Raw genomic sequence first — 26420 nt, 5'->3', positions numbered from 1 at the left:
ACCATGTGGCCTACTTTGCTCATGGCTGAAACATTTTAGGTAACAGAGGATCTGATGGTGGACTGTTCTGAAGATTTAGCAGAGTGTGGTGACTGTAACTGTGATGCCATAATGTTACAGAAGTCTTTATAGGTTGCTTTCGTCCACAGGAATGACTTTTATGGTATCGTAGTATATCAGCTCATGCTGTTATAGAGTAAATTTCTACAGTAGGGGTTCTTTTATTGTTCGTGTGGTGTGTGGTTAGATAGAATTTCTTGTGTTTTGAATTTTGGTTTCCACCTTGAGATTAAAAAAATCTTTTTAGATGCATCTCCGTCAGCATTCCTGCAGAAAAGGTAAAATGGAAAACCACTGTCTGTTTTACTGTTTGATAGACATTTTCCACGTAGCTGATTGCTTCCATGTCTGATGGATATTCCGTCGTCACTGAAGCAGGTATTAAAAGGATAATTAAGGATAGTGTTTAATTAGTCGTAGGTTTGACTAAAATTGCATTTTCCACCCACAATTAAAGAAAAATTATAGTCAGTTAGTCACTGCTGGTGTTCAATAGTCTCTGGAGTCACCTCGTATTATCCATAGTTGACTCTGGACAGAGCAGTAGAGGATGTCTTGTTTCTCTCCAGAGCCCAGAAGTTGACTTAATGATAATTGCGCATTGTTATGCTCGAGTCATGAAGCTTTGTTGCCTGCTGATTTGAAAATGTCGAGGGAGATTACTCAGCTGTCTTTCTTAGAGAAACACAGTAACAAGTTCTTGATAGAAAATGTCCAAATTCAAGCTCTGACAAACAACACAAAGAAACCTTTTCAGCAAATCAATTATAGATTCAATTTAAGCTAGAGTGTTGGCTTTCTCCTTTCAAAAGCTGGCACAGCAAGCTTTTAATATCCATATGGACTTTATAATACAGTGTTGTGTTTGTAATGGACACAAAAATAACAACAAATATCACGATGCAGATTTTTTTTTAGTCTGTACTCTGAAAAGTGAAGCAACATTTAGATTTATGCCTTCGTACTGCTTTTCCATCCTAGCCATGGGGTGTACTTTCAAGTGGATCTGCTTAATGTCACCACTTCAATATGAGGGCTGGTGTCGAGAGTTTAAAGAGAGGACAATTAAACGAGGAGGCACGGCCTGCTGGGTGCTCAGTAGCATTTTCCCTCTTTTTATGATTTATTTATTTTCACCAGCCATTTGGCACATAGAGCTGTTGTAATGATGTCTGCTGGAATAGACCTCAGAGGCTGGCAGCAGACATTCATGCTGACAGCCGTGACCACAAAGAAGTAGTGGAACATGGGATCAGCTTTATATTTGGCAAGGGCCTGCTCCTGAAAAGTGTGAGCGTCTCTCTTAATTTCCGGTGCTTCTCCAAAGTGATTTAGACTCCTACCTCTGTGACTGAGGGAGGAATGTGAGCAGAATATTGAGCTGTTGGCAGACCTTTGCTGTTTGGTCTGTGACCTTCACCGAAACGCAAGAAATGTGAGTGAGAGCTAAAGTTTTATTGATCGCTTTTCTCGGAAAAAAAAAACAAGATGCAATTTATGCTAGTTACACATTTGGTGCTTGTGAGCGTTTGGGGCAGCGCGGTGCAGGGCGGTTGGTTTGACTTACCTCTTCACATCCACCAGGACACGGGAGACCACATCTAGGGTTTGGGAGCGGAGTCTGGTTAATGTTCAAACCCTTTATATGACAGTTTTATCAGAAAACGTATAACATCAATAAGGACGAGACTTCATTTGAAATGTAAAAGCTCCAAGTTTCCATAATTCTTATTCAAATCTAACCCTGCACAGCTCACCTGTAACTTTGTAGATGTTCAAAGACAAATGAAAGGCGTCTTACAACAATTCAATTCAATTCAATTCAATTTCTTTATTGTCCCACAAGGGGAAATTAGTTTAGCAGCAGGAGGATAAGAACCAACAGAACAATACTATAAAACAATAATAACAATAATAATGATAGAAAATTCAAGGACAATTATTTGCCATTAAGGAGACAAGACGCAGTAGGGATAAAAGAGACCTGGAGTCTTTTAGTCCTCCTCGGAGGTACTCTAAAACGGCGGCCGGAAGGCAACAACTCAAACTCACTGTGAAGTGGATGGTTCACACAATTAATAATAGAATGAGCCTTTCTAAGCACATTTCTATTGTAAATGGCCAAAAGTCCATCTTGCCAGCGCCCTGAAATTTTGCTAGCAGTTTTTACCAGAAGTCCCAACCGATTCTTATTCTTCACCGTCAGGTTACCAAACCAGGCAGCGATACAAAAAGACATCACAGATTCGATAAAACTTCTATAAAACAAGGACAACATCTCACATGAGACGTTAAAAGATCTCATTTTCCTTAAAAAGAACAGTCTTTGTTGAACTTTTTTAGTAGTGGCATCAGCATGAGATTCAAAACACAGTTCGACTCACTCACGTTCACGTAAATCACTGAAATTGGAGGATTTTTGCTTTCATTTCAGTTCAACAAGAAAACATATGCAATATTATACCTATCCTTTATATTAAAGTTGTTACATACACAGTGTTGCTATTAGATCTCTAACAACAGTAGGTGAGTTTAATTGCGGTGTTCCCCAAGGATCGATTCTTGGCCCTTTGTAATTACTATTGTAAAACTTGGTTTACCACAGTAATTATTTTTCTCAGTTCATTTTGAGGCTGCCTTCATTTTAAAATCTCTAATGTTCTGACTGTAAAATATGATCAGATTGGATTATGCATCTTTGACTGATTATTCTTGCTCCAAATTTTTTTCTTATTGTATCCTAAAAGATTCTTCTTTACATGAGCTTTTATGAATATTGTATATAGCCGAGCTCATGTAATCATGGCACAAAGTTTATCTAAACTTGTAACTTACTTTTAGGACTTTATTTTTACCAAGTACTTTTTTACATATTGAGTCTTCTTCTTTGTAAATAACATAGATAGATAGAATATATTCCATATAAACAGTAATCACATTTATAACAGCTGCTCCTACAGTTTTGAAGAAGCTGTGTGAAACTTGCTTCCTTCACATTTTGCAGTTTTATACCTGATTAAAGTTGGGTCAGTTCCTGCAAACTATACAGGATGTGCTCCTGCTGCACGCAATGAGGTATCAACTGGGACAATGCAAAATCAGGTCGCCTCTGTCTGTGAAAACGAAACAGCTAAAGTGTGCTCATCCTGGAAGGGAAATGCTATTAATATACAGTATATCTCCCAAAGTCACAGAGTTATGGAAAAGTGGACTATGTGGTTCCTTTAGGTTGACATTGACACAGTTAAATTGCCCTTTCATTTCTTCTAAGAAAGCGCACTGCTGGCACTCCGTGTCAGAGACAGACACTGAGCCTCCAAAAGTTGGAAGCAGAATTAGTGAAATATCACTTTTATTTTGCGGCTGCAAAGAAAAGACACGGATTTATCGCTTTGCAAACAGGCCTCGAGCTTGAGTCCGGTACAAATAACACTCTGTATCGTGTGCATTGCTTTATTGACCACCTGACTCCCTCGTGATTGTGGATGTAATTAGGATTTCCTTTTCGCCTTGCCCCAAACCTCTGTGGCTCAAATTGAAGCTGCAGCTAAACAAATTAAGAAGAGCTAAGAAAAGAAAATGTTGGCAGTTGGAAACGAGAACATATCAGTTCATGTTTTTAACATCACTGCGGTTTCCTTTCAGAGCCCTGGCTGACATTTTGAGACAACAAGGACCGGTTCCCATATCTCAGTATGAGCACGAAAACATCGCAGCGCTTGACGGGTCCCCCAAAGATGAGACACCGGTCAGAACCTTGAAGAATCATTACACACCTGTTCACGCTAAGGCAGCAAACCACGGTAGGTGACACTGACTGTAAAATAGAGTGTGTGTGTGTGTGTGTGTGAAGGCCAAATAACTGGCTTCATGTGTAGCTCTCACCGTACGTCCATTTACAAATCCAGCTTTACGATGTTGTGACGTGCAGGCGTAAACAGAGACCTCCTTTGCTCTGGTTAATCTGCCACAGCGTCCTGTGATTGGCGTCCAGTGAAACAGATCCTTTTTCTTGAGTTGCTCTGTAGAGCCAGCACTCACGGAGGTGCATAAATGAAGCACAATCCTCTGTCTGAGTTCTCCTCTTCCTCATGCTAAGGTTGCATAAGCCTACTCAGCATTGGCTAAAAATTGAGTCGTAAACTATAATGTTCTGCGGGATTACGCCAGCTTTTTGTCCAGAGATAATTCTGGTGTAACGCTGTTCCTGCTACTTTTATCTGGTTGGTCTCCAGATCCCTGCTCCAGGGATTAGCTTGTTTGCTAAGTGCCCTAGTATGGTGTCCCAGATTCCGTAGTGTTATGTTTTACTCTGGTGTCATTCTGCCTTCACCATTTTCTCCATCAGCACCACCACCCAACATGAAGTGTCAGAGGAGAGCTCATACTGAGTAGCAGGATATCAGAGCATGACTCCTTTTCTGCTACAGAATGACTTGATTTCATTGGCATATATGATTGAAATGGAACTGCTCCAACAGACAGGAGAAGCAACACAAGCCTATAAGTTTGTGTTTTACCAAAGAAAAGCAAACAAGAAAGAAAAGTAAATCACGTCTCACATAATCACCAACTCAGATGGTCGAAAATAATACAGTGTACATTCTTTTCCATAATTTTCCTATAATTTGTTGCCATTTTGCTCTGCTTTGGGATTCAAAGGTGAACTTCATAAACTCTCAAAACAACAGCCGAGACCCAAGGGGATGTTTTCTGAGATATTGCCTTTGCTACTGGAACTTATAACTGAATTAGTGAGTGTATCTTTAAAGTAATAAACTGCATTTTATTTGTCAAGGTTGAGCTAATACAATCACTTTCTGATGCAGTAGTAATTTGGCGTATAAGCTGCAGCACTGGTTCAAAAAGTTGTCAAAGCCAGGAAGCCTGCGGGAGAGGCACACATACACACATGCATGTCTGTTTGACAATCTTTATTGGCATTAATGCATTCTTTAAACATCACAACCAAGCCTGAGACTATTACCTAAACCATAAACCAATTCTAGGTTTAACCCTGGCGATCGTGGCTCAACAGTTGGGAGTTTGCCTTGTAATCGGAAGGTTGCCGGTTCGAGCCCCAGCTTGGACAGTCTCAGTCGTTGTGTCCTTGGGCGAAACACTTCACCCGTTGCCTACTGGTGGTGGTCAGAGGGCCCGGTGGCGCCAGTGTCCAGCAGCCTCGCCTCTGTCAGTGCGCCCCAGGGTGGCTGTGGCTACAATGTAGCTGCCATCACCAATGTGTGAATGGGTGGATGACTGGTTGTGTAAAGCGCTTTGGGGTCCTTAGGGACTAGAAAAGCGCTACACAAATACAGGCCATTTATTATTTACCAACCCTTAACCTGAAACAGGCAGAAGTGACGCCAAAGTAGCAGAAATGCACTAGGGGTAAGTTTAAAAGCTCATCCGCTTTGATAAAACATTGAAGCAGCTTTTAGAATAAGCTTCAGTGTCTGTTTGTGTGAGTACAAACACTGTGTAAGGACTAGTCTGTCTGTGATTCACAAAGTGACACATAACTTTCTTCAGTATATGGTAACACCCACAGAAAAGATGTTGGTAAATTATGAAACCCGTGTTTTATTACCCGGCTATTGTTTGCTGTGTGAACAGAAGACCTCCCAGTGAACGGGTGAATGGTGACCTTAAGGAGGATGACGGATGTTTAGGCTGAGATGGCTGAAATTTTGGACAGTGATGGGAATTTAAAATGAGGAAAACTATCTCGTTTAAGTATTACAGTGTTAGTGCGAGCATTTACACGATGTATTGCAACATATTATTACTACTACTGTTAAGTATGTGGATTTGTGAGCCCACTCATTTACACCAGAAGAATGGGGAGAGTTTGTTGCTGCTTGGCAGCATGCGGCTTTATTTTCATTATCATAATTATTGTTAGCTTTACAGAACATTACAACGACAGATCAGTTTATGCACAAAACACACACGTCTCATAAGACTGCGTTTGGTTTTCATTATATCGAGAAACTGAGGAAATGTAAGTTTTTATGAGGGCGACAACAAAACACTGCAGTAATTTTAAAGTAGTAGAAGAGGTCTGAGCTAAAGAGGACATGTTTATGTTTTAGTTCTATATTTTTATCCTTGGACTCTATTGGAGCAATTTACATTTCATGTTTCTTCACTGCTCGTCTGTTTCAAACAGTAGATGAACTTGAATTCCCGCTTCATCCTTTCCTTGACCTCATGGTGTTTACTATTTAAGCCAGCTATTTAAGCAGAAAAAGAAAGAAAGATGTTGATGATCCCACAGGTGCAGTATTCTTTTGGCAGCCTGAAACCATCCTCTGGATCGCTGCAACAAATCAGAGTTAATGGGCAGAGAGAATGAAGACAGATTTGAATAGACTTCTGTGAAACACTGATATACAACCATGAAAGAGAATAAAATATACTCAGAAGAAGCTACACTCAGCGGATGGGCTCTAACAGTATGAAGCTCATTCTCTCTTCTTAATCTTTTTTATCACTGTCTTTATATGTTGTGATTAAAAAAATAGCCCTTCAAAGAATTATAAGCCAACAAGAGCCAAGTCATATCTCCCCCAAAAAAAGGACAGAGTTGGAAAAAAGGGGGGAAAACTCATTAAAAGAGGTTTATGACGTGTAGCAAGTTGTGTTCTGGATGTGAACTCGAAACATCAGCAGTGCGTTATGAGCAAATCGCACTTGCTGTTCCGGAGGAGAAACTGTATTATAGCCTATCAAGATATGATGGTGATGGAGTGTGTCTTCTGGTGAGGATAGTACCCCTCCAGAACTGTCCCAGAGTGAGCATTATCACTTCAATTTCCTGAAGTTTTGTTCTCTACTCTCATTTTGTCCTCTAAAGTTTCTATGTTTCTGCGAAAATAGGCGACAAATGTCTTCCACACTTTCCACACGGAGAATGAAATCATCCTTTCAGGACACTTACAGCAACTGGGTTCATCTTAGTTTTGATGGAAACAACTTTGGGCTGAAACTTTCAAAAGATGATGTCATTGCATCAGTTTGCTTGAAGAGTAGCAAAAAACTGTGTCTGTATTATATGTATTATACTTGTACTCCGTTATTTTACTTGACATTCAGATATAACTGTATATGGGAAGGAACCCACTGTGGTGAATACAAAAGACATTAATCCTCTGCTTTAACAGCTTTCACTCCCCCGAGAAAACGTTGCACCGCATTTTTAACCCTGGCTGGAGGGATTTGTTCACATTCAGCCACAAGAGAATTAGTGTGGCCCAGCACTGATATGGGCTAATAAGGCCTGGCTCACTGTCAGCGCTCCAAAGGTGGTGCATGGGACTGCTACCTGACAAAACTGTCAACACCTTGCACCATGTTTCCATCTTCAGTCTGTTGTTGCCTCCTCTCTGAAGGTTTTCTGTAGGTGAGGGACATTTGATTTTTGCTCATATGGGTAATTGTACATCCTCCTGCAGGACTAATGAGCACAATCACCTTTTCAAACTAGAAACCTCGGTGTCAGGTCAAGATGCCAGATGAATCGGCTGTCCTGGTGAGCAGATTTGAACAATGCAAGAGAAAACATTTTCTGCACGCAGATGGTTTTTGAGGAAAAAGACAAACGCTGCTCTGAATAAAGAGTTTGATTTTGTTTATTTGTTTAATCAGGTGACTGATACCATTTTCATCTGTTTATATAGGATATCAATCTCTGCAATCAGCATCTAGTTAGATTAGCTTAGCAAACTGGGGGAAATAGTCTGTTTATTTCTGTCCAGTGGTAACAAAATCTGAAATGTCCCTAGAATTTTGACCTAGAACTATTTGGAGAAAAACTGGAACATGATAACAGCAAGAAGCTGGCCTGAAGACAAATATTAAAACATTGTATATTTAGTGCATTATCTGTAGCAGTAACATATGTCCAAAGGAAACAAGGTTAACCTTAGTTTTTGGCCAGAACACACCTTAAAGCAACATGTTTTTAAACTTCCCAGCAGCTGCAGTGCAACTCAACATGTCGATGCCCTTTTATGCTTCTCTATATTTCATGGAGGTGAAATGTCACACTTTTAGGTCCTGACACACTCCATCTCAGTTTCAGGAATAATTAACAATTGTAAAAAAAAAAAAATGAAGATACCACTATATTTGGTATTCCAAGTATAACAAATGTGTGGGAACCATTTTGCTTTGGTGACACTCATATGGATCCTGCTGCTGTAAGTAACCCTTTAAAACTAAATAAGAGTAAGCCAAACTATTTCAGGCTGGAGTTTCATATAAATAGAGGGAGTCATACAGTGTTTTCCTCAAAGTTTGCAAACACATCAAGTAGAAATAAAATAAAATAATAAATCGAAGCGGCTTTAGGCTCAGGCTGCCTCGCAGGAGCAATTTATATCATGGTGAGCGTCTCCAGCTCATGGTTTTAGTGTTTTAGGTGTTTTCCTTTGAGTGTACAGAACTTGTGAATCATCAACATTTCACCCTGTGAGAAAAAATAAACATAGCTATAGTACAGCATTCATATCTGCACAGAGAGCAGTATTAAAAATCAGGCACTAAAAGGAGTGAAAAATGCTGCCTCCCATCCTCGGATATTTCCTGATTTCTTTCAAGGTCTCAAACTAACAGTGGTGGTCAAAGTGCGTCAGTAATCAGGCTTTAGTCATCCTCTGGGTTTGATAAAAGGAAACAAACGAGCTGTGTTGCCGAGGCGTGATGAAGACCAGGCCTAATGCTCCCACTTGTTTCTTCTCATTATGATAATTTGAAATGCTGTTCGATCTCCGCTTCCCCTGGCCCAAAGGTCTGAGTGATGTTATTGACTTTGAAGTGGCTCTTTGGAGAAATAGGCATTTAACTCTTTGCTAGTTAATGCAGAGAGGTGCGAACCGAGAGCAGAGAGGAGGAGGAGGAGAAGCTGTTTGATGAACCACCTCTACGAGTTTGCATGTTTTTTTTTTTAAAAAACGTTTTCATCTGTTAATTAATGCTGCCGTTTTTCATTTTCTTTTAGGCAGCTTTGTGGGAGACAGGAACACTCAACACTGCCACGGTGCTAGCAGACACCTTGTGTTGCTCCTTTGTGTTCACACCAGGCTCTCAGTTACACCCGTGTTCATCCTGATGAGGGGAAATCACCGATTACAGATCTTTTAACACAAACGGGGTTTAAGCTTTAGCATTAGTCATTCTTACACATACGCCTCCAAAAGTCTTAAAGACTTTAATCTAGTCTGAATTATATGAAAACCCAGTTCTGTCCTTACTAAGGTTCCAAAACCTCTGCAGTTTTATCAAAGGCTTTCAGCTACTTCAGAAAAAACAAAGGGCCACTGAAAAGAGGAAATATGAAACCTTGAAATCTGCTGATTTCATTTCTGGCATCCTTAAGCAATGCATATTGACAAGCTAATCAACCCACCTGAGAGTCAGTTTTGCCAGTTTTGCCATTTTATCCCTGTTTAGTATTCTTGTCATCTGCGGCTGCTCTTTTATAAAATGGCAGAAACAGCTGGGAATTCACTGCAGACTCTCCTTAGTTCAGAAGCGCAGCCACACCAGCATTTAACATGGTGAAATGTTTCTGTTAAATTCTTTCCAATAGAGCGTTTTTAATCAATGGATTTACCTGAGGGGGTCAAGTAAATTCAGGTGAGTTGAACTTTGGCGATGTTGCTCTGGTAGCCAATAGCAAACTGTCTTGAGAGCAGTGATCTGTGAAGGAGTGAGCGACTGACTCTGAAGAGGAAAAGTGTGTTTCGGCATTCGTTGGTCCAATTTATCTGACTTCAGTCATTTTAATTATCTTGAGTAACATTGTTACTGTCATTGCTGCTCACAAAACAGAACCCGAATTCAAAAGTTGTTTGGGACTTTTTTTTGTAGATTTTCAGATGGCTCTCAAAATTAAATGACATTTTAAACTAAAGTACGGTCTTTTAGTTCACGTGCATGTAGAAATTTTCGAAAGATTTCAAATATTTTACCATTTGTTTGGTTCCGTTTTCGCATCGATGTAATCTGCAGGATTTCTGTTGGCCAAGGTTTTCAACTTGTGAGTCTCATAATGTTATTAGAGAAAAAATGAATGAGACTTCACAGCACACTTGCAACTATGAATACTAAAAAGTCACCATTGTCACAATATGAATGTTTTGAATGCCAGCTGGCCCAAGAAGTGCACAATAATCCATGTTTTCCTTTACTTTTCATGTAACTTTTCATAATCTTTGGAGAATCCAGGATATCGAGCAGCTCTGCTGCTCCAACAGTGACGACAAACTTGGAAAATAACTGAATGTGAAATATGTCAGACACTTTGTGTATCTTCCTTAGGTCCTCCGAACACTAAGATATTCACCAGTAGAGGATCGAACAAATGAAGAGATCAGTAACAGCAGGGAAGGATTCACTTAACAGTTGTCAGTCTTAACATGATGATGCAACTGCCTTTTGAGTTGTGAAACAGATGATGTCAGCTTATCTGAGTCTGCATCACGAAGCCTGTGTCTCAACTTGAGGCACAGTACACAGCACGTCCTTTAAACTCTCAAATTTGTTGCTGAAATATTAATTTTCCACAATCTTTGTCTCACCAGGACATTACGGAAAAGAGAACCTGCGCAGCGGAGGCCAAGACATGCACAACTTCATCTCCTCTGGGTTTGTCACACTTGGACGTGGCCACTTGAAAGGTAGTCCATCCTCATTATCTGTTTTTCACTTCACAGTACAGTGAAGTGCAGAATAACAATCATTTCACTCGCTGTGCCGTGCTGTCGAGCTCTTTCTGCCAAATGACTGTGTGCAGGACTGCGCAGTAAAAAAAAAAGTCAAAGAATGTGACTTTTGTTTCAGCTCAGTGGAAACTGGACGCTACAATTCATAATGGCTTTAAGTGACATCTTGCAAAGTTCCCACACAGACACACATTTCTTATCTATGATTAAATCCACACTTCCAATGACAAAGTAACACTTTCCAACTCTGTAGGCAGCCAGTGTGAACGTAGCATGGCACAGTTGTAGATTTCCCTCCTATTGTCCTGTAAGGAGCATTAGATTAAGAATGAGCCGTAAACAAGAGGCCTGTTGTGTTTTTATAGCGCAGCACTCCATAGACGAATCGGGGCAGATGTCCTGGCAGGGCGATCTGGACATCCCCATGTCCTACGGTATGTTCTCTAAATCTTCCATTTTCCAGCCACACAACCTGTTTTCTGCTCACACCTGATAAGAGAAGTTGCTCACACTTCACACACACACACGGATCAGTGGAGTGCCCTTGGCCGATAATCACAGCTCAGTCACCGGGTGTACAGTGCCAGAGTTGTAATATTTTATTTATTCTATGGGAGGTGGTTCTCAGAGCCCTTGGATTTCTGCTGGTGGCTGTTTGACAGCAGCTCTGAATGAATACACTGGTCGGCTTTATTTGTATGACCTCTACGCACAGGTGAGGATGTCAGACGTTAACAGGGCTGCTTTGATGCTTATAAGTGAGAGTCTAGCCAGGGGTTAACACTTTTCAGCAGTCGGGAAGGTAAGTGAAAGGTTCACAGTCTGAAGTTTGTTTGTTTTTCCTTCTTTTGTTGAGTTAACATGTGATTAGTTGTTTTCACATGTGAATTCCTGGAGAATCAGGTTGAAATGGCCCTTTCTCAGCTGTGTCACGCAGCAGATGATCCTCTGTATCAGATGTTTTATTACTACTGGAAATATTGAATTTGCTTATGGCGATGAGTCGCATGTCACCCACTTTCTGACTGTGAGTTATCCAGATAATTACCTGCTCTATTTGCACGAGGGAGCTGGGAGGGTGAAGTGTGCTTAATGTCCAACGTGACTCATTTGGACATTTGGTTTCTGACACACAGCTCTGCTGGGTAACGTTTAGAGAAGATCGAGGCTGCAGGACGTGATGAGTGACTTTTATGTGACTTTGATCGGGAAAATACTTGCTTCTTAATCGTGTCTTTAGTCTTATGTTCTATTATGGAATGTTGAATCTGCTATTGAATCCTTTCCAGTTCTTAAACCTAAAATGTGTGGTTCATCTTTGAAGTTCTCACTTTTAACATCATAACTGATCCGAATTCTCAGGAGACTGCAATTCAGACCCATGAAGAACATTTTGTTGCAAGCTTGTCTTTTTAAGTGACAATGATGTGCCAAGAGGTGTTTCTCCTTTAGAAAGTGTGGTGGCAGGAGGACTGGTGATTGAACTGATGATTGTAACCTGGTTTCGAGTCCCAGTGATAGAGAGCGACAGAGAGAGCGACAGTGCAGTGGAAATGGCTTTGTGAGATTAAAAAAAAAAGTCTAGTGTCGTTAAAAAGGGGAGAACATTTCTGGATCATTCAGCTTCACACAACCTGAACAAGTTAAATTTGGACCAGTCGAGTTGACCAGCTCGCAGTCCTAACATGTCACCTGAGAAACGCTGAAACTCGTCTCGGTTATGTCTGCACAGACTCTCACTGAGCTAAAACCAGCGAATAAGTGTGTGTCTGTCTGGAAAGATTACATTTGGATTATTGTAAAATTATTGATTGTTGTAAAAATACCGAGAAAAACTCAGTACTCAACATAAAGAAAAGCTCAAGAAAGGACTTCAAATTGCAAATTGTTTGCAACTTCACTCTATGTATGTGAACATTTATCTCTAAACCTTAATATACATACGTAAAAGATACGCTTTTTCAATAAAACCCAGATATAAAGATCAGAGATGATAATTAATCAATTTAAAAATTATCTTTTTAAATGTATTAATGACCACTGAATGTTTTATGTACAGGACTGTGCAAGAGGTTTGAGCCACCCCTCATTTCTTTATATTCTGCTAGAAAAATGGGAAATGTGTGCAGGATGTTATTGTACATACGTTTTTTCAGTTTTTTTAAGGGCACATTGCACACCGTGCTGACACATTTCAGCTAATGACAAAATGCAATTTCATTCTTATGAAGCTGGATTATTTTCTTTTGCAAAAAAACTAACGAATCATGTGTTTAAGCATCAGGCTGTTAACAACAATGTGCCTAAATAGCTGTTTTAAAGTTGGTTCTTTGCCGTCTGTGTGAACTCAATACTATCTTTCCTTGACTTAAGTGGCTTTTTAATGCTTAAATGACTAACAGGAAAAAACAAACAAACAAACAAACAGTGTCCACAGAATATTTTGGAAACACCTTCAGAAAGCCTGTAGATCTCCTGCTGGAGAGCACTAAAAAAAATACAACAACGTCCGGCTCCTTGGAAGCAAAAAAAAAAGGAAATGAGGGGTGGCTCAAGACTTTTGCACAGTACAGTATTTTCCCCTGAGGCTAACTTGAGATAAGAAGGACTTGCTCCGAAGCAACAGAACCAACACCAAATAAAATATAGCAGAATGCGTAAAAGCTTTTCATTTAACAGACACAGAAAAACCTTAAAATCTAAGAGTAAAGCGAAATTGTTGCCACTGATAATGAATTTGTTGACATCTATTGTTGGGAACTGGCAAAATCTCAGCCTTGAAGCTCCCTTACAGTAGCACACTGAAGAAGTTGGAGGTAATGCAGAAACTCTACTTGGAAATATTATGAAAGAAGCAAATCGATTTCAAAAGACACAAAATGAGTCAACAGAAATGCTGAAAGTGAAGCTAGCATGCGCATGTCATTAAAGCAAATACTGAACAGCAGTTCTGAAAGCTGGAAACGTCAGCTTTCATGAACTGGATGAATCCCTCTAACTAAAGAGTAACACTTCAGCTGTTGTCTGAGGCAGCGACCCTCTCCTGACTGTACCTGTCACCCTCTCACTGCACCTATTAGCTGACACGCTTTAGCAGCCTGATGGCGGTAGCTGTCACTTCAAAGCGGAGGTCCTGTCAGCTTCCATCATACGTGTCTTCGTTTAACAGCTGGCTGTCGGCGGGATCCCCCCCCCCACACACACACACACACACACTTCCCGAACACACGGCTACTGTCAGGAGGAAGTAGACTGACAGATGTGCACGTGTCACAGCTGACTGCATCCTGCCCTGGCTCCAAATCTGCTCCAAAAACATTTATTTATTTATTTGTTTTTAGCAAAGATCATCCACAGCGAACATCTGCACAGGTCAGCTGTTCCAGGCAGACATCACGTCCTTAATTCTGGTTCATGTGAAGAGGTGGAAAGTTCATTTACTCAAGTTCTGTTGTAGTCAGAGACCGTTTGGAGGAATTTTACACATTTCATTCTTTACTTCCTCCCCTTTCTTTCTGTTCTCCTTACCTTCCTTTTCTGGTCTTGCTTCCTTCATTGCTTCCTCTCTCCCTTTCTCCCTTGTGTTATTCTTCCTGTATTCCTCTTTTAGTTTTCAGTTTGTTCCTTTCTTTCACTCTTTCTAGATTGTCACGATGCATTCTCCATTACTTTTCTCCATCCTTTATTTATCTTTTACTGCATTTATCATAGTTTTTGTCCTTCCTGCTTCACCTTCGATGGATCAGTTACCATTAAACACACCAGCGTTGGAGATACAAGGCTTTGGTCACACAGACCAGGTTCAGTAGTTGAACATATTATATCAGTGAAAGAAGAACTATTTCATTAGAAGTCCATTTTCTATTCAGGTACATCCTGGATGCGTTTATTGGCCTAAAAGGCTGGATGAGACATTCACAATCACTCCGTTAGACAATATCTAAGCATGAATACTTTGACCTTACGCCCCATATTGTGTGTGTGTGCAGCATTGTTTTGTTTATGTGGGGGTGCTATAGTGACAGGAACAGTACAAACAGTACAGATTTGAATGTACGTCAGTCCCACCAAGCTGTTAAACAAAGATCCAAATAATGTCATTAATATTCATGCACCTGTGATATAACATGACTCTCTGAGCTTTGAGTGCATCCACAGAGACACACGAGCATCTCTGGTTTGCCTGCAGGAGTGCTCGGATCAGGTGGTAAAGTGACTAAGTGAGGCTGGATGGATTATATGTAGCGATGCTGCTTAACAGCTCCAGATATCAGTTTATATGCAAGTCAAGCAGATGCAAACAGCTGATGTTTCTAAATATTTTAACTGAATAAAACTGGTTGAGATGCTCCATGTTTTGGTTTATCCAGAAGTGTGATCACTGTATTTGTTTTGTATAAGGTCTGGTTATGAGATAAGGCAGGAGAAAGCAGGGTGAGTGGTTTATTTTAAGGCCAAAAGTAACATAATTCAGTTTATTTGATTTTTCCTGTTTAACTCCATCATAATTACAAGAGGGTCTACTGTTACATTGTCGATTTAGAAAAGCTTCCTTTAGTAAAAACGCTTGCGCTCCCTTTAGCAAGTCAAGGAATGTCAGTTTAATCAAAGTAGCACAGATTTTAAGGTTTTGTCTAAGAACATGTTCCCAAAGGAAAGGAAAATTCAAAATAAGATCTCTTCTTTGTTCAGCCTGTTTCTCTGAGTTTAATTTGACATCAAAATGACATTCAGGGCATTTTCCTTCTTTCTTTTATCTGAAATAATTAATCAGCAGCGCTTTAGATAACAGTACGATTCAAAGAAAGCTTGACTGGCTTGTGCATCAGTATCAGAAATTTGACTCAGTGATGGAATTAAAGGCTCAGCTTTGTTCTCAGAGTTCTTAGATCTACATCTAAACTTCAGATTGTCATTGATGTGACACAAATCTGTCTATTCTGGTTGGTCCAGCACATTTTTTGGTAGATTTTTCAAGTTTTTATTGCTATTTCATTTTTTAGAAATGACTTTCTACCATCCATGGATGGATGGATGTACACGACCGGTGTTACACAAGTTAGCTACAGAGGCAGCTTCTTTCGCTGCGTCCTCAGTCAAACCTGTTTGCACTGGCTGTTGGATGGTTTTATGGACAGAATTTCTAGGCAGAGCCAAGAGGCTGAAGATCACCTCTTTTTGCTGCTGGTGTGGTCCTTCATCAGGCGCTGGCCTTTAGCTCTCACTGGGGTGGTTTGCAGCGTGAAGTGTGAAGCGCCAAGAATGAAAATTAGCAGCTCCAAGTCTGAGACCATTGTTCTCAGCTGGAAAAGGGTGGAGTGCCCACTCTGGGTTGGTAATTAGAGGAGAGACCCCAGGGTAGACCCATGACATGCCTGAGTGATTGTCTCTTTCAGCTGGCTTGGAAAGGCCTCAGTGGCCCCCTGAAAGAGCTGGTGTAGGTGACAGGAAGCGGGGTTTCTGGGCATCTCTGGTTGGACGGCTGCCCCCACATCCTGGACCCAGATAGGGAGCAGAATGTAGATGGATGGACTTCTTTCAAAAGTAGTTATATGACTTTACCAATTATTACACATACATTAGTTTTTCTGTAGTTTTAAATGTCTATTTTGAAACAGAGAACGTTGCTACAGTATTTATTGTTGCGACTACAAAGAAAAGGGTGCCGTAAGCAGCAAGAGTTTTCCTCCAGCTGTTGACATTTAAAAACAATTAGCAATCATTTTCTACTAGTAAAGTAAAATCTGCAGCTTTAAAATACTGTTTAATGGAGTAAATCAGCCACAAAAGCCGTGCAGTAACACGGTCCAGTCATGTTTGGACTGCTGTTTCCCGAATAGTTGTCGACTCACTGTAACTCTGAGGCTAACGTGTAATATCTCGGAGGTTAAACAGTCCCAATGTGTGCATTTAGCGAACATCTCCCAGACATCTTGTGTACAAACATCCCCCTCGTCCTCGGGGCTTATTCATCTCTCTCCTTGCTTTCCCCGCCTGTGGCATCCACTGATGTGCATCCTGCTTAATTACTTTTTCATGAGTTGCTCCCTGTTTTCATCCTGAGGGAATTGTCTTCCAACCTCCCCAACCCCCCCACCTCCCCACCCCGTTATCCCAATCCACTTAAGGTGACCTTGTCTTATTGGGACGCACTGCTGCAGCGCTCCCACCTCCCCTTGCTTTAATCCCTCCAGGCCTACAGTGTGTCTGTGCCTATGCATGTATGGGGCTGCGTAGCTGAGTGTGAGTACAAATGGAGGGGTGTCAAATTGTGCCAAGTAGGTTTCACTTTCCAGTTTGCCTCCATTACCGAGTCCTTATATAGGCTCGTCTTTACAGATGCTCGTAGCGGCTGAAAATCTGAGCATGCTGTAACTGAAAACGTCAAACGTGAGAATCACTGATCAATAAAATCCTGTAAGGTGACATCAGCCAATTGCATACTCATGTTTACCAAACTAGACTATGACGCTTTATATTGATTCAAAGGGATCAGTGGTGAGTCAAACTCCTTCTGGATCCAGTGACGGCTCCCTGCTGCTGCTGCTGCTGCTTGAAATTCTTTCTAAAGTTTCCAACTTCATCTGGAAAGATAAGGATGTGCACCAGCAACCGAGATTTTATTGGTTATAGAAGATCATGCATTCTCCCCTCAGTGTGCAGCCACCGTTTGTGATTGGAGCTGATAATGTGTAATTATTTTTGATATCTGATTTTGAATAGGCTTAATGCTTCCTCGACAGTCTTGGTACAAATATCCAAATATCACTGGGTTGAGATTGTGGTCGTTGTGGAATGCGTCTTGAAAAAAAATGCATGAAATGAAAAAAACTCCTCTAAAAGAAAAGAACTATAATATTTTTGAGTCTAAAAGGGAGACCGATGGTCTAAAACAAAGAATTAGCGATGAAAGAAAGTCTCTTAGAGAATTTTGATTCCTCTGAAGCAAAATATTCTGTTAGTAATAGTCAATGAAGTCAGTGTGTACAGTTGCACTACTGGTACTGAGTGGGTGTGCCCCATTCTACACTCCAATAAATGTCCCATTCAGCTGTACAGTAAGTCTCCCATTTAGCCGGTGGATGTTTCCCAGCAAACCTTCTGGCATACCCATCTCAGAGCTCCTGGGTGGTGAAATAAGATGAATTGGACCATCTGCATCTGCAGCTTGTCTTTTTCTTATAAATCTGCCGTTTTTTCTTTTTGCCGCTTCTGGAAATGGAAATATTTTTCAACAGTAAATCTATTTTGTTTTTCCCAGTGTGTACCGTTTCAGCTACCTGCTAAACCAAAACAGCCTTTTATTGCTCAACCAAGCCTTCAATTTTCTGGCAGATTTCATGCTCAGTGAGGGTCACAGGCACCAATCAAAATGTTGCTGGTATCATTTTTCGATAGCTACTACATTGTGCATCGACACTACACTCATAATGATAAGCAAAAGTGATGCTGCCTATTTACATAAGACTGTCCAAATAACAACAACAAGAACATTTCATTCACTGCCGGCCTTCAGACTGGTGTGCAGGGTGGTAAAGGAAAACCAGACTGTGCTCACATTTTGGTAAATGACTCAGTTTTTATTGACTTTGCAGTTATTTTTCATCAATCATTACATGCTTTGACCACAGTTTGTTCCACAATTAGTCTTTTCCCAACATTAACTTAACTCATTCACTGCCAGCCATTGGCAGTGAATGAGTTAAACCCATTGACTCATTCACTGCCATTGACGGCTATAGACGTCAATGGCAGTGAATGAGTTAACAATAGTGCATGCTTATGCTCTGTTGTTAGGAGGCTACAAGCAGCATCAATATCATAAAATTCAAGTTATGTGAATATAAACATTATTATTATTATGAAATTAAAATATTATGCCTATATAAGCTGTCGTATGTGCAAAAATGAGTCGTTTCAGCCCATAGGTAGGCGGTTGCTAGGCAACGTGATGATGTCACCATTTCTGGCATAGATAAATATCTTCAGGAGCCCTAACATGTACCTGTGTTTGTGTGTTTGGTAACTGAATTCCTCACCTTGTAGAGCGACATCATGAACAACAAGATGTGGTTTGTTACAGTAAGATTAAAATAAAAAAATTGTCACTGCAAATTGTTTGACAACAAGCCTTTTGATAAGAGCTACTGTTTCTTTCAACCGATTAATATGCTTCCTTCCAATCTTCATATTTATTATTTTATAAAAGATACAAGATCGGAGATGTTCCACGACCGCTATATGTCACAGAGTTACTGAGCTTACAGAGCTACAGGACTTCTATTACAAGGGCAGGAAAGTCTGTGATAGACCCGCTGTGTTCTGCCCACACAGACCAGTTCCCATCCCAACACTTATCTAAAACCAGCAGGGCTACCAGCAGCATCTGATGTATAGTCTTCACAGGTGGTGAAACAGAGCACGGCAATGCTGCTGGTTTTCTACAGGAAATACGACTAGATTAAAAAAAAAAGAAGAAGCTGTTTTGTTTTTCATCAAGTCTCGTCTTCTGCACGCTTACTTACAACCCACAGCTCATCTCCCAGCTGGTCACATCTATACAAATGGCAGACGTGGCGTGGGATCCAGGTGTAGACGCAGCATCAAACCTGCTCCATTAAGATGATCAGAGCATTCAAAGGGCTGAGACTCAAAGGCAAGGCATCACATCGGGCGAAATACAAGTGCCTTATCCCTGCAGCGTTTCATCCTGCTCTGCTTTACATATGAACCTAAACGCACAAATCTTGTAAAGGCAAACTGCGCTACTCTCACTATCAGACACCTTTTTTCAGCATAGTGGGGTGGAATAAAATATTCAACATGATGTCAGGGTCATACGGCCTTTGCTGCGGTTGTTTACTGAGATGAGAGGAGCAGGTGGTAACAAGGTTAAATGGACTATTTTTGCATTGTGTATTTATGCAGAAAAATGAATCTGCTTTTATTCCAAAGAGTAATTGGTTTATTTGCATAATATTGCTGGGCCACCATGGGATTATATTGTCATAGAAACTCCATTTTTAAAAGAAGAGCCCATTAGAAACATTTGTCTGTGAGAGACACTTACACTGTCAGCTATTATTTTAACTCAGTTTAAATGCACTATATTTACATGTTGGATTGAGAAATGAGGTAAAAGCTGCAGTCTTCTGCATTTAATTTGGAAGTAAAGTCACAGGAACATAAATAAGTCTTTCTCGCTATAATAATATTTGTCTGTCTTCATTATTAACATTAAGATTTTTTTAAAAGCATTTATTATAAATTTCAGTTCTTTTGATTCTCCTATATATTGTCTTGATTTCATCATTTCCCTGTGAATGCGATGTTACGTTCTTCGTTGTGTTAACTTCGCCCACACCGTCACCAAAATTTGTATAAGCGATAAAATTTGGTTTGAGCCACCAAGAAATATGAAATTAAGAATTTGGAAAAACACCACAGGCCTGGTTGTCGCTAGCCTACCAAAAACTTAAATGTGAAGAGGGCTGCAAGTCTCTGAGTTTTATGACCACTGGCATTGATGAAAAACAAGGTACAACTTACTGCAAGATGGTCAGTATAAGCTTAATACAAGCCCATGGTACAGTCATGTTAGGCCGCTGTCACACAGGCCTCGAGAGTGGTCGCTGACTGCCTGGCAACCACCTGTTGCTAGGGGAAAATGTGCATTTGAGTGGTTGCTGGCTGTTGCTAGGTGACACTGGTTACAGAGAGACTGCAGACTGCCAGCAGCAGTTTGCACGGAAGATGCCAACTTATCTGCAAACACTCAGCAACTACTCACTGAGTGAAAGTGAAACTGAAGAGTGTGACTCAAAAACCAGAAACAGAGACCAATGATTCAAAGCAGGGTCGCCCTCAAGGCCTGTGTTACCGAAGCGTCATTCATGTCTTCCACAACATTGGCTACTGGATCTGAGTCTGCATGTGGATATGAAATTATAAATAGGATGTTGGTAAAAAGAAATTGTACACACAGACCTCTAAAGCTCTAAAAAGTATGTGAGAGAAGCTGTAGTTTGTAACTTGCGTACCCTCAACAGTGTGATGCTGCAATGCAAAATTCCTTAAAACTTCATGTACAGAGTGCAAAGTCAAATGTATGCAGATATCTGTAGCAAGTGAATCACGTTTTCGTTGCACCAAAATATAAAAACGTTCGCAAATATTTAGCAATAACAAACCTTAATAACTTAAAGGTCACTGCATTTATTGCAGTGCCTGTATGCTAAAACCTTAAGAAGTTCATTTCTGGTGCAACTCTTAAAATCATTGATGTAAACCAGCCTCCAGATAAACCTGGTACGTGACCTTTTTGATTTGTAATAACATATTTGACTGTTTCTGGGCAATTTTCAGGCAGCATCAGTCTGTGATTGGTCTTTATCAAGTCATTTCAAGTCAGCGCAGCGTTTTCCTAATCCGCAACTTTCTCAATGAGCGTGATTCCAAACAGCAGGGAGATGGTGCAGTCTCCGTGCAGAGATCTGCGGCTGCCAAATGCACAATATGAATTGATTTGTCTCCTTATCTCCCCTGTCCATTAAATAGGAGGCTAATGAGCCTGATTAGAGTGGTTAGATGAAACTCACACTTGGAGAATCCCACAAGTCTTTCCAACCACATGGCCGAGAACTGAATATTGAGACTCATTCATGCATCCTGACACACACACAGATAGCCTCTTAACACCTCGTCTGATCCAGCCTCTCCTCATGAATTATGTAGCGCTTGTTTGTACACTGAAATAACATCTCGAGAGCTTACCAAATGGAAGGTCAACCCGAGCTCTCGCCGTATCTTTTCCTGACACCGTTTATCTGAAATTGGAAATATATATTGTCCTTTTTGATATCGAGGCTAGTGCATATCTGTCTGAACATATTTATGTATAACATTTTGTATATCGCTTTGAATTCTAATATCAGGTTTAGTAGTCAATGTTTAAATTAAGAGTATGTAATTTTATAAGTGCAGAAAAAAGTCGAAGTAGTGACTGAATGTGGGTAAAAGTTACAAGTAAAAGATAAAAGGAAGGAAAATGTCTTTACACAGAAGGGCTATTTCAAAGTGCTTCACAAACATTTAAACTGAAAAAATAACCAAGAACTGCCTCATACGGGAGGCTTTAAGAGTATTATGAAAAATGTGAATCCAAATTTAAATGTAATCCCAAAGACATACGAGAGTGAGAAAAATACCTTCCACGGGCACTTTCTGCAGTGCAGTTGTACTGGATCTCACCGCACGCCTTTCTTTTATCAATACTGTGAGTTTCTGCAAACATAAATCATTAGTTAACACAGTTCATTAACAGTCCCTAAAAGCTCAAATTAAACTTGATTTATTATGGCTTCCACTAATTTTCTATTCTGTTTTGAAGTCTGAATCATGGAAAACTACCCTAGAGGAGAATCTAAATATGGAGCTGGAAAACAGGGGCCCTTTAAACGATTACTCCACGAATGCTGTGCTGCAGTTCCATCATATGAAGCAGCTCGCTATGACAGGATATGAACTCACATTCACTGCTCAGACACAAACACTCTGACGGTAAAAGGTGATAAGGAGAAAAAAGGAGAGAAGAAAGCCGCAGGGCCCCCATGGTTGAAGTGGCACAAAGATGATCCGACAATGGCTGAAGGACACGTGGCAGCAGGTGGGTGTGGAGGTCATATGGAAAGGTGGACACCCACTGAGGACAACAGGAAGGGAATGGCTGGTTGTATTTGTAATAGTAGCAAGAGAAGGGGAAGAAAGAGAAAGCAGCCTATGGTATTTATAAATTTGGGATTTTCAGAAGAAACTAGAATCTTGTGCGTGAATGGGTGGATGACTGGATATGTAAAGCGCTTTGGGGTCCTTAGGGACTAGTAAAGCGCTATATAAATACAGGCCATTTACCATTTACCATTTGTGAAAAAGGAATAGAGCTGATAAAAGTTACGATCTTCAAATCTAATTTGAGATCATTCCAATTATCTTAGATGTTTAAAGGTTTTAAGAAAATCCACTAAAACGCGTCACAGTGTTGTTTTCCTTCTGATCGTTGAGCTGAAATGAAAGAAAAATGCTCTTTAAGATAATATATCTCTCGTTGAAGTACTAAATCTCTCACTGATGCATTTTATTAATGACATGTTTTTTTATCGTGACTGTTAATGGACCATATGCTGAGTCCAATAAGCATTAATTCATCTGCTCAGACAGCAAACCTGTGAATGAGTCAGGCTCCACTTTCACATCCTTGCCTTTGAAGGCCGGAGGCTGTGCCACCGTAATGCTATTAGCCGCATAACAAAGTTGTGAATTGAATGCCGTGGTGACGAGAAAGCACTCTATGACATGTAAAATCCTATTAGGATGCAGATTAGTGTTATCTGCGCCGCACCTGTCAATATCTATTATGAGTAGGGGGCAAGGACACGGCAGAGCTGGACATGGAAATGCTTCAGTCAGCACACTGTCCACAAGCAAATACCAAGAGGACTGCTTGTATTGGTATGCAAAGAATTAGCTATCGTACAGTAGGCAGGCAAGCTCGAGGCAGCGTTGCTTTTATCATGCGGGACGTATTCTCCCTTTACAATGATGAGGGACTGCATGGGACCAGAGAGCTGCCAGAGCGATAGAATAATTAAAGCGAGAAAAAAGCTGACAACCAAGGATAAAGAAAAAGAGTTTCAGTGTTGTGAGGAGAGGCTGAATGTTAATGTCTCTGTTGTGAAGGACAATATGCTCATTTGGAAAACAAATGGGACTCCATTTCGTAATAGTTACTCTCGTTTGACCAGCAGAGACGCGCACGCTGACATTGTAATGATGGGCTTTTGGCTAAACGTCAAAACTAAGCTTTGGGGAAACAGAGAACGGCCTTAGTCGAGATGAGAAGTGTGTGTTTTGAATCTTGAGAACATCGCTGTGGCAAATAGGGAAAAAGGTAAAAAGAAAACTAACTACCCTGATGTAAGTAAATGGAAAAATATAAGGTAAGAAGCACAAGTAGCAGGGAAAAAACAGATGAGATAAATAATGTAGAGGATGCATTTAAGGATCGATGGCTTTTGGATCTTTCATCATTAAATTCCCTCATAATTAGTATAAATGTAAAAGAGCTTTTTGCAATATGAGATTGAACACCAATCAGGGACCTGGTTAATATTGTGTCGATCCCCTATTTGCTGCCTAAACAGCTCTAACCCTCCACCAAACCCCTGAGGATGTGCTGTGGTATCTGGCACCAAGATATTAGCAACACATCCTTCAAGTCCTTGATGTTGTGAGGTGGGACCACAATTTCATTGGACATATGCTGACTTGTTTGTCCAGCACGCACCACAGATGCTGGATCACTGGTTCGCCACTGCTCCTTCCTTGGACCCCTTTTGATAGATACTGACCACTTCAGACTGGAAACATCCCACAAGAGCTGCAGGTTTGGCGGCCAGTTATCTAGCTATCACATTGTTCCTGCGTCAACTCTGAGGACAAAATGTTCACTTGTCCGCATCACTGCAGCCACTGCACCAATCCGTCTGTCGATCTCCCGCTCCCTTCTCCCATCACTCGTGAATAAGACCCCGAGATACTTAAACTCCTCCACTTGCGGCAGGGTCTCGCCCCATATTGCTTACCTCCAGATGATATCCAAAATTTGCCAAATATAACTGTGGGGAAAAAGAGTGAATGCTCAAATTATCATAGTGAACAGCTGAGTCTGTTCACCTCAGGACATTCTGAGGGGAGTCCTAGAAATGACCTTGGAACACCTACAGTAGAAGCTGATAGTGTACTTTAAGATGTATGTAGGATTTAAATATTATTAATATCCTTCTTAGACAAAATAAAGAATTTTAAAACGTTTTTAAAATATTTGAGCCATCTTAAGATGCATAATTGACAGTGTTAAAATGCAACTTTGGTCGACTGAAGTATCTATGTAGAAGCACAAGTGTTTTCTGATAGGCGCTCGCACACATTACATAAACAGCTTTGTTAAAGCGCACTGAACTCATCAGAGACAAATCCTGTCCAAACAAATCAGCCTGCAGTTGGGCAGAGATGTGATTCGTGTTCGTGAAATCTTCCCACTCTTCCCGCTCCTCGCTCGTTTTACTGGTGCTTCTTGTCAAATTGCGACCAGTGGCTAGCTTTCACAAAATGATGCTAATTGTATGTAAATCATCATCAGAAATTACATTTGCAGCTCGTCTTCAGGTTGAGTCTTCTGCTCTAAATGCTTCGTTAGTCAGTGCCTCTGCATGTTTTGTGTGAACAGAGCTGCCCACAGATTTCCCGTGACCCTTTGGGCAAACCTAACTTGAATAACTTGAGTGATACAACCCCCACACACATGCACTCACACATGCACGCACGAAGACTCGCTCACAGACCAGGCTTCATTCATAAATCCAGCTCTTTAAAAAGCACAGATGTGAAGCAGTATGAAAAATTCAGCTGCCGTACTGCAGCACACTGTGACAGAGAGTTCAAGGCTTACTACACAGCAAATCTGAGGTGTATAAGCTGTGAGTGGGTAGCACTGAGAGGTCTGCGATTAGTATCATCCCTTGTGTTTTGTCCTGGAAAAGCAACCAGCACACACAGCCCTGCATGACAGAGAGGCTAAGAGACAGAATGAGAAATGTTAAAGAAGGAAACCAAAGGGGAGCAGGGTGAATTCACTTCTACTAAAGGTGCCCTTTTTGCCCATAATGCGATGCATCTATCAGGGGTGTTTCAACAAGCCGTGTGGCCACTTTTCCGAGTGCTCATTAGAGTCGACGCCAGCTGGGTGCCTGCAGGAATGCATGATGGTTCATTACAATATTTACGGATGTTGGACTCATTCATCATTGAGTGTAATGTGGTTTGCAGAGAGCTATCAGCATTAGTGTTAATTTAAGTGCGTGCCACTGAGCTGATGCGCAGCCCACGGCATCGCAGTAAAAAGGTTGGGGACAGGTCCAGCTGGGGTTTTGTCTGGATTCAGGTCCTGTTAAAGAGCCGTGTCCAGGGAGTGCCCTTGTGCCTCATGGGTAGGCTCCAGTGCCACAAGAGGACAGTTCACAGAGGACACAGAGGTTTAAGGCCATATCTGCATTTTTTTTAACCAGCACTATAGATATGCAAAGGAAAAGTGAAACCAGGTCACCCTTAAAATAAGTCTGTCTCAAGTCATAAGCAGTATGCATATAGACTCATGCATTAGATTCCTAAAATGACATTTTTAGACACAAGTGTGTTTCAATAACTCTTTTAAAAGCCAACCAGTGATGAGACAGTCTCCATCTATCACTCTGTATTTTTTCTTTTTTTTGTCTGAAGTTTTCTGATCACACACACTTGCAAATCAGTGCTTACACAAGTGTGAAGTTTTGTTTGTGAGAGTGTGAGTGCCGCTGATACAATGCAGTTGCAGTGATTAAGCGTGCAGCTGAAGGCCAAAAGCCTGTCGAAAGAAGTAAACACAAGTGTAATTTAGTTTTCTTGTTCCAAGCAGGGCTGTCATGGTGTCTGCTTTCCACTTCATCATTACTGTGGCAAAATAAAAAAACACAATAATATTGTTCTCCCAGTATCAACAGATCATTTTTAAATGGCAAGAATGCTGTGGTCACGCAT

The 26420-nt window shown here is 40.7% G+C and overlaps 1 protein-coding gene across 3 annotated transcripts in view; it reads left to right on the top strand.

The window, feature by feature from the left end:
- LOC308411885 (shisa family member 6) overlaps positions 1-26420 on the top strand; it is an 85125-nt gene that overhangs the window by 3460 nt on the left and 55245 nt on the right. For all 3 annotated transcript variants that reach the window (XM_080905931.1, XM_080905930.1, XM_080905929.1), the window contains exons 3-5: positions 3706-3863; positions 10650-10745; positions 11156-11224. In XM_080905931.1, coding sequence (XP_080762057.1) covers positions 3706-3863; positions 10650-10745; positions 11156-11224 — 323 coding nt within the window. The remainder of the gene's footprint in view (positions 1-3705; positions 3864-10649; positions 10746-11155; positions 11225-26420) is intronic.

Source organism: Rhamphochromis sp. 'chilingali', assembly GCF_963969265.1.
Source record: "Rhamphochromis sp. 'chilingali' genome assembly, chromosome: 15".
Taxonomy (NCBI): Eukaryota; Metazoa; Chordata; class Actinopteri; order Cichliformes; family Cichlidae; genus Rhamphochromis; species Rhamphochromis sp. 'chilingali'.
This window is presented reverse-complemented; position numbering and strand designations above follow the sequence as displayed.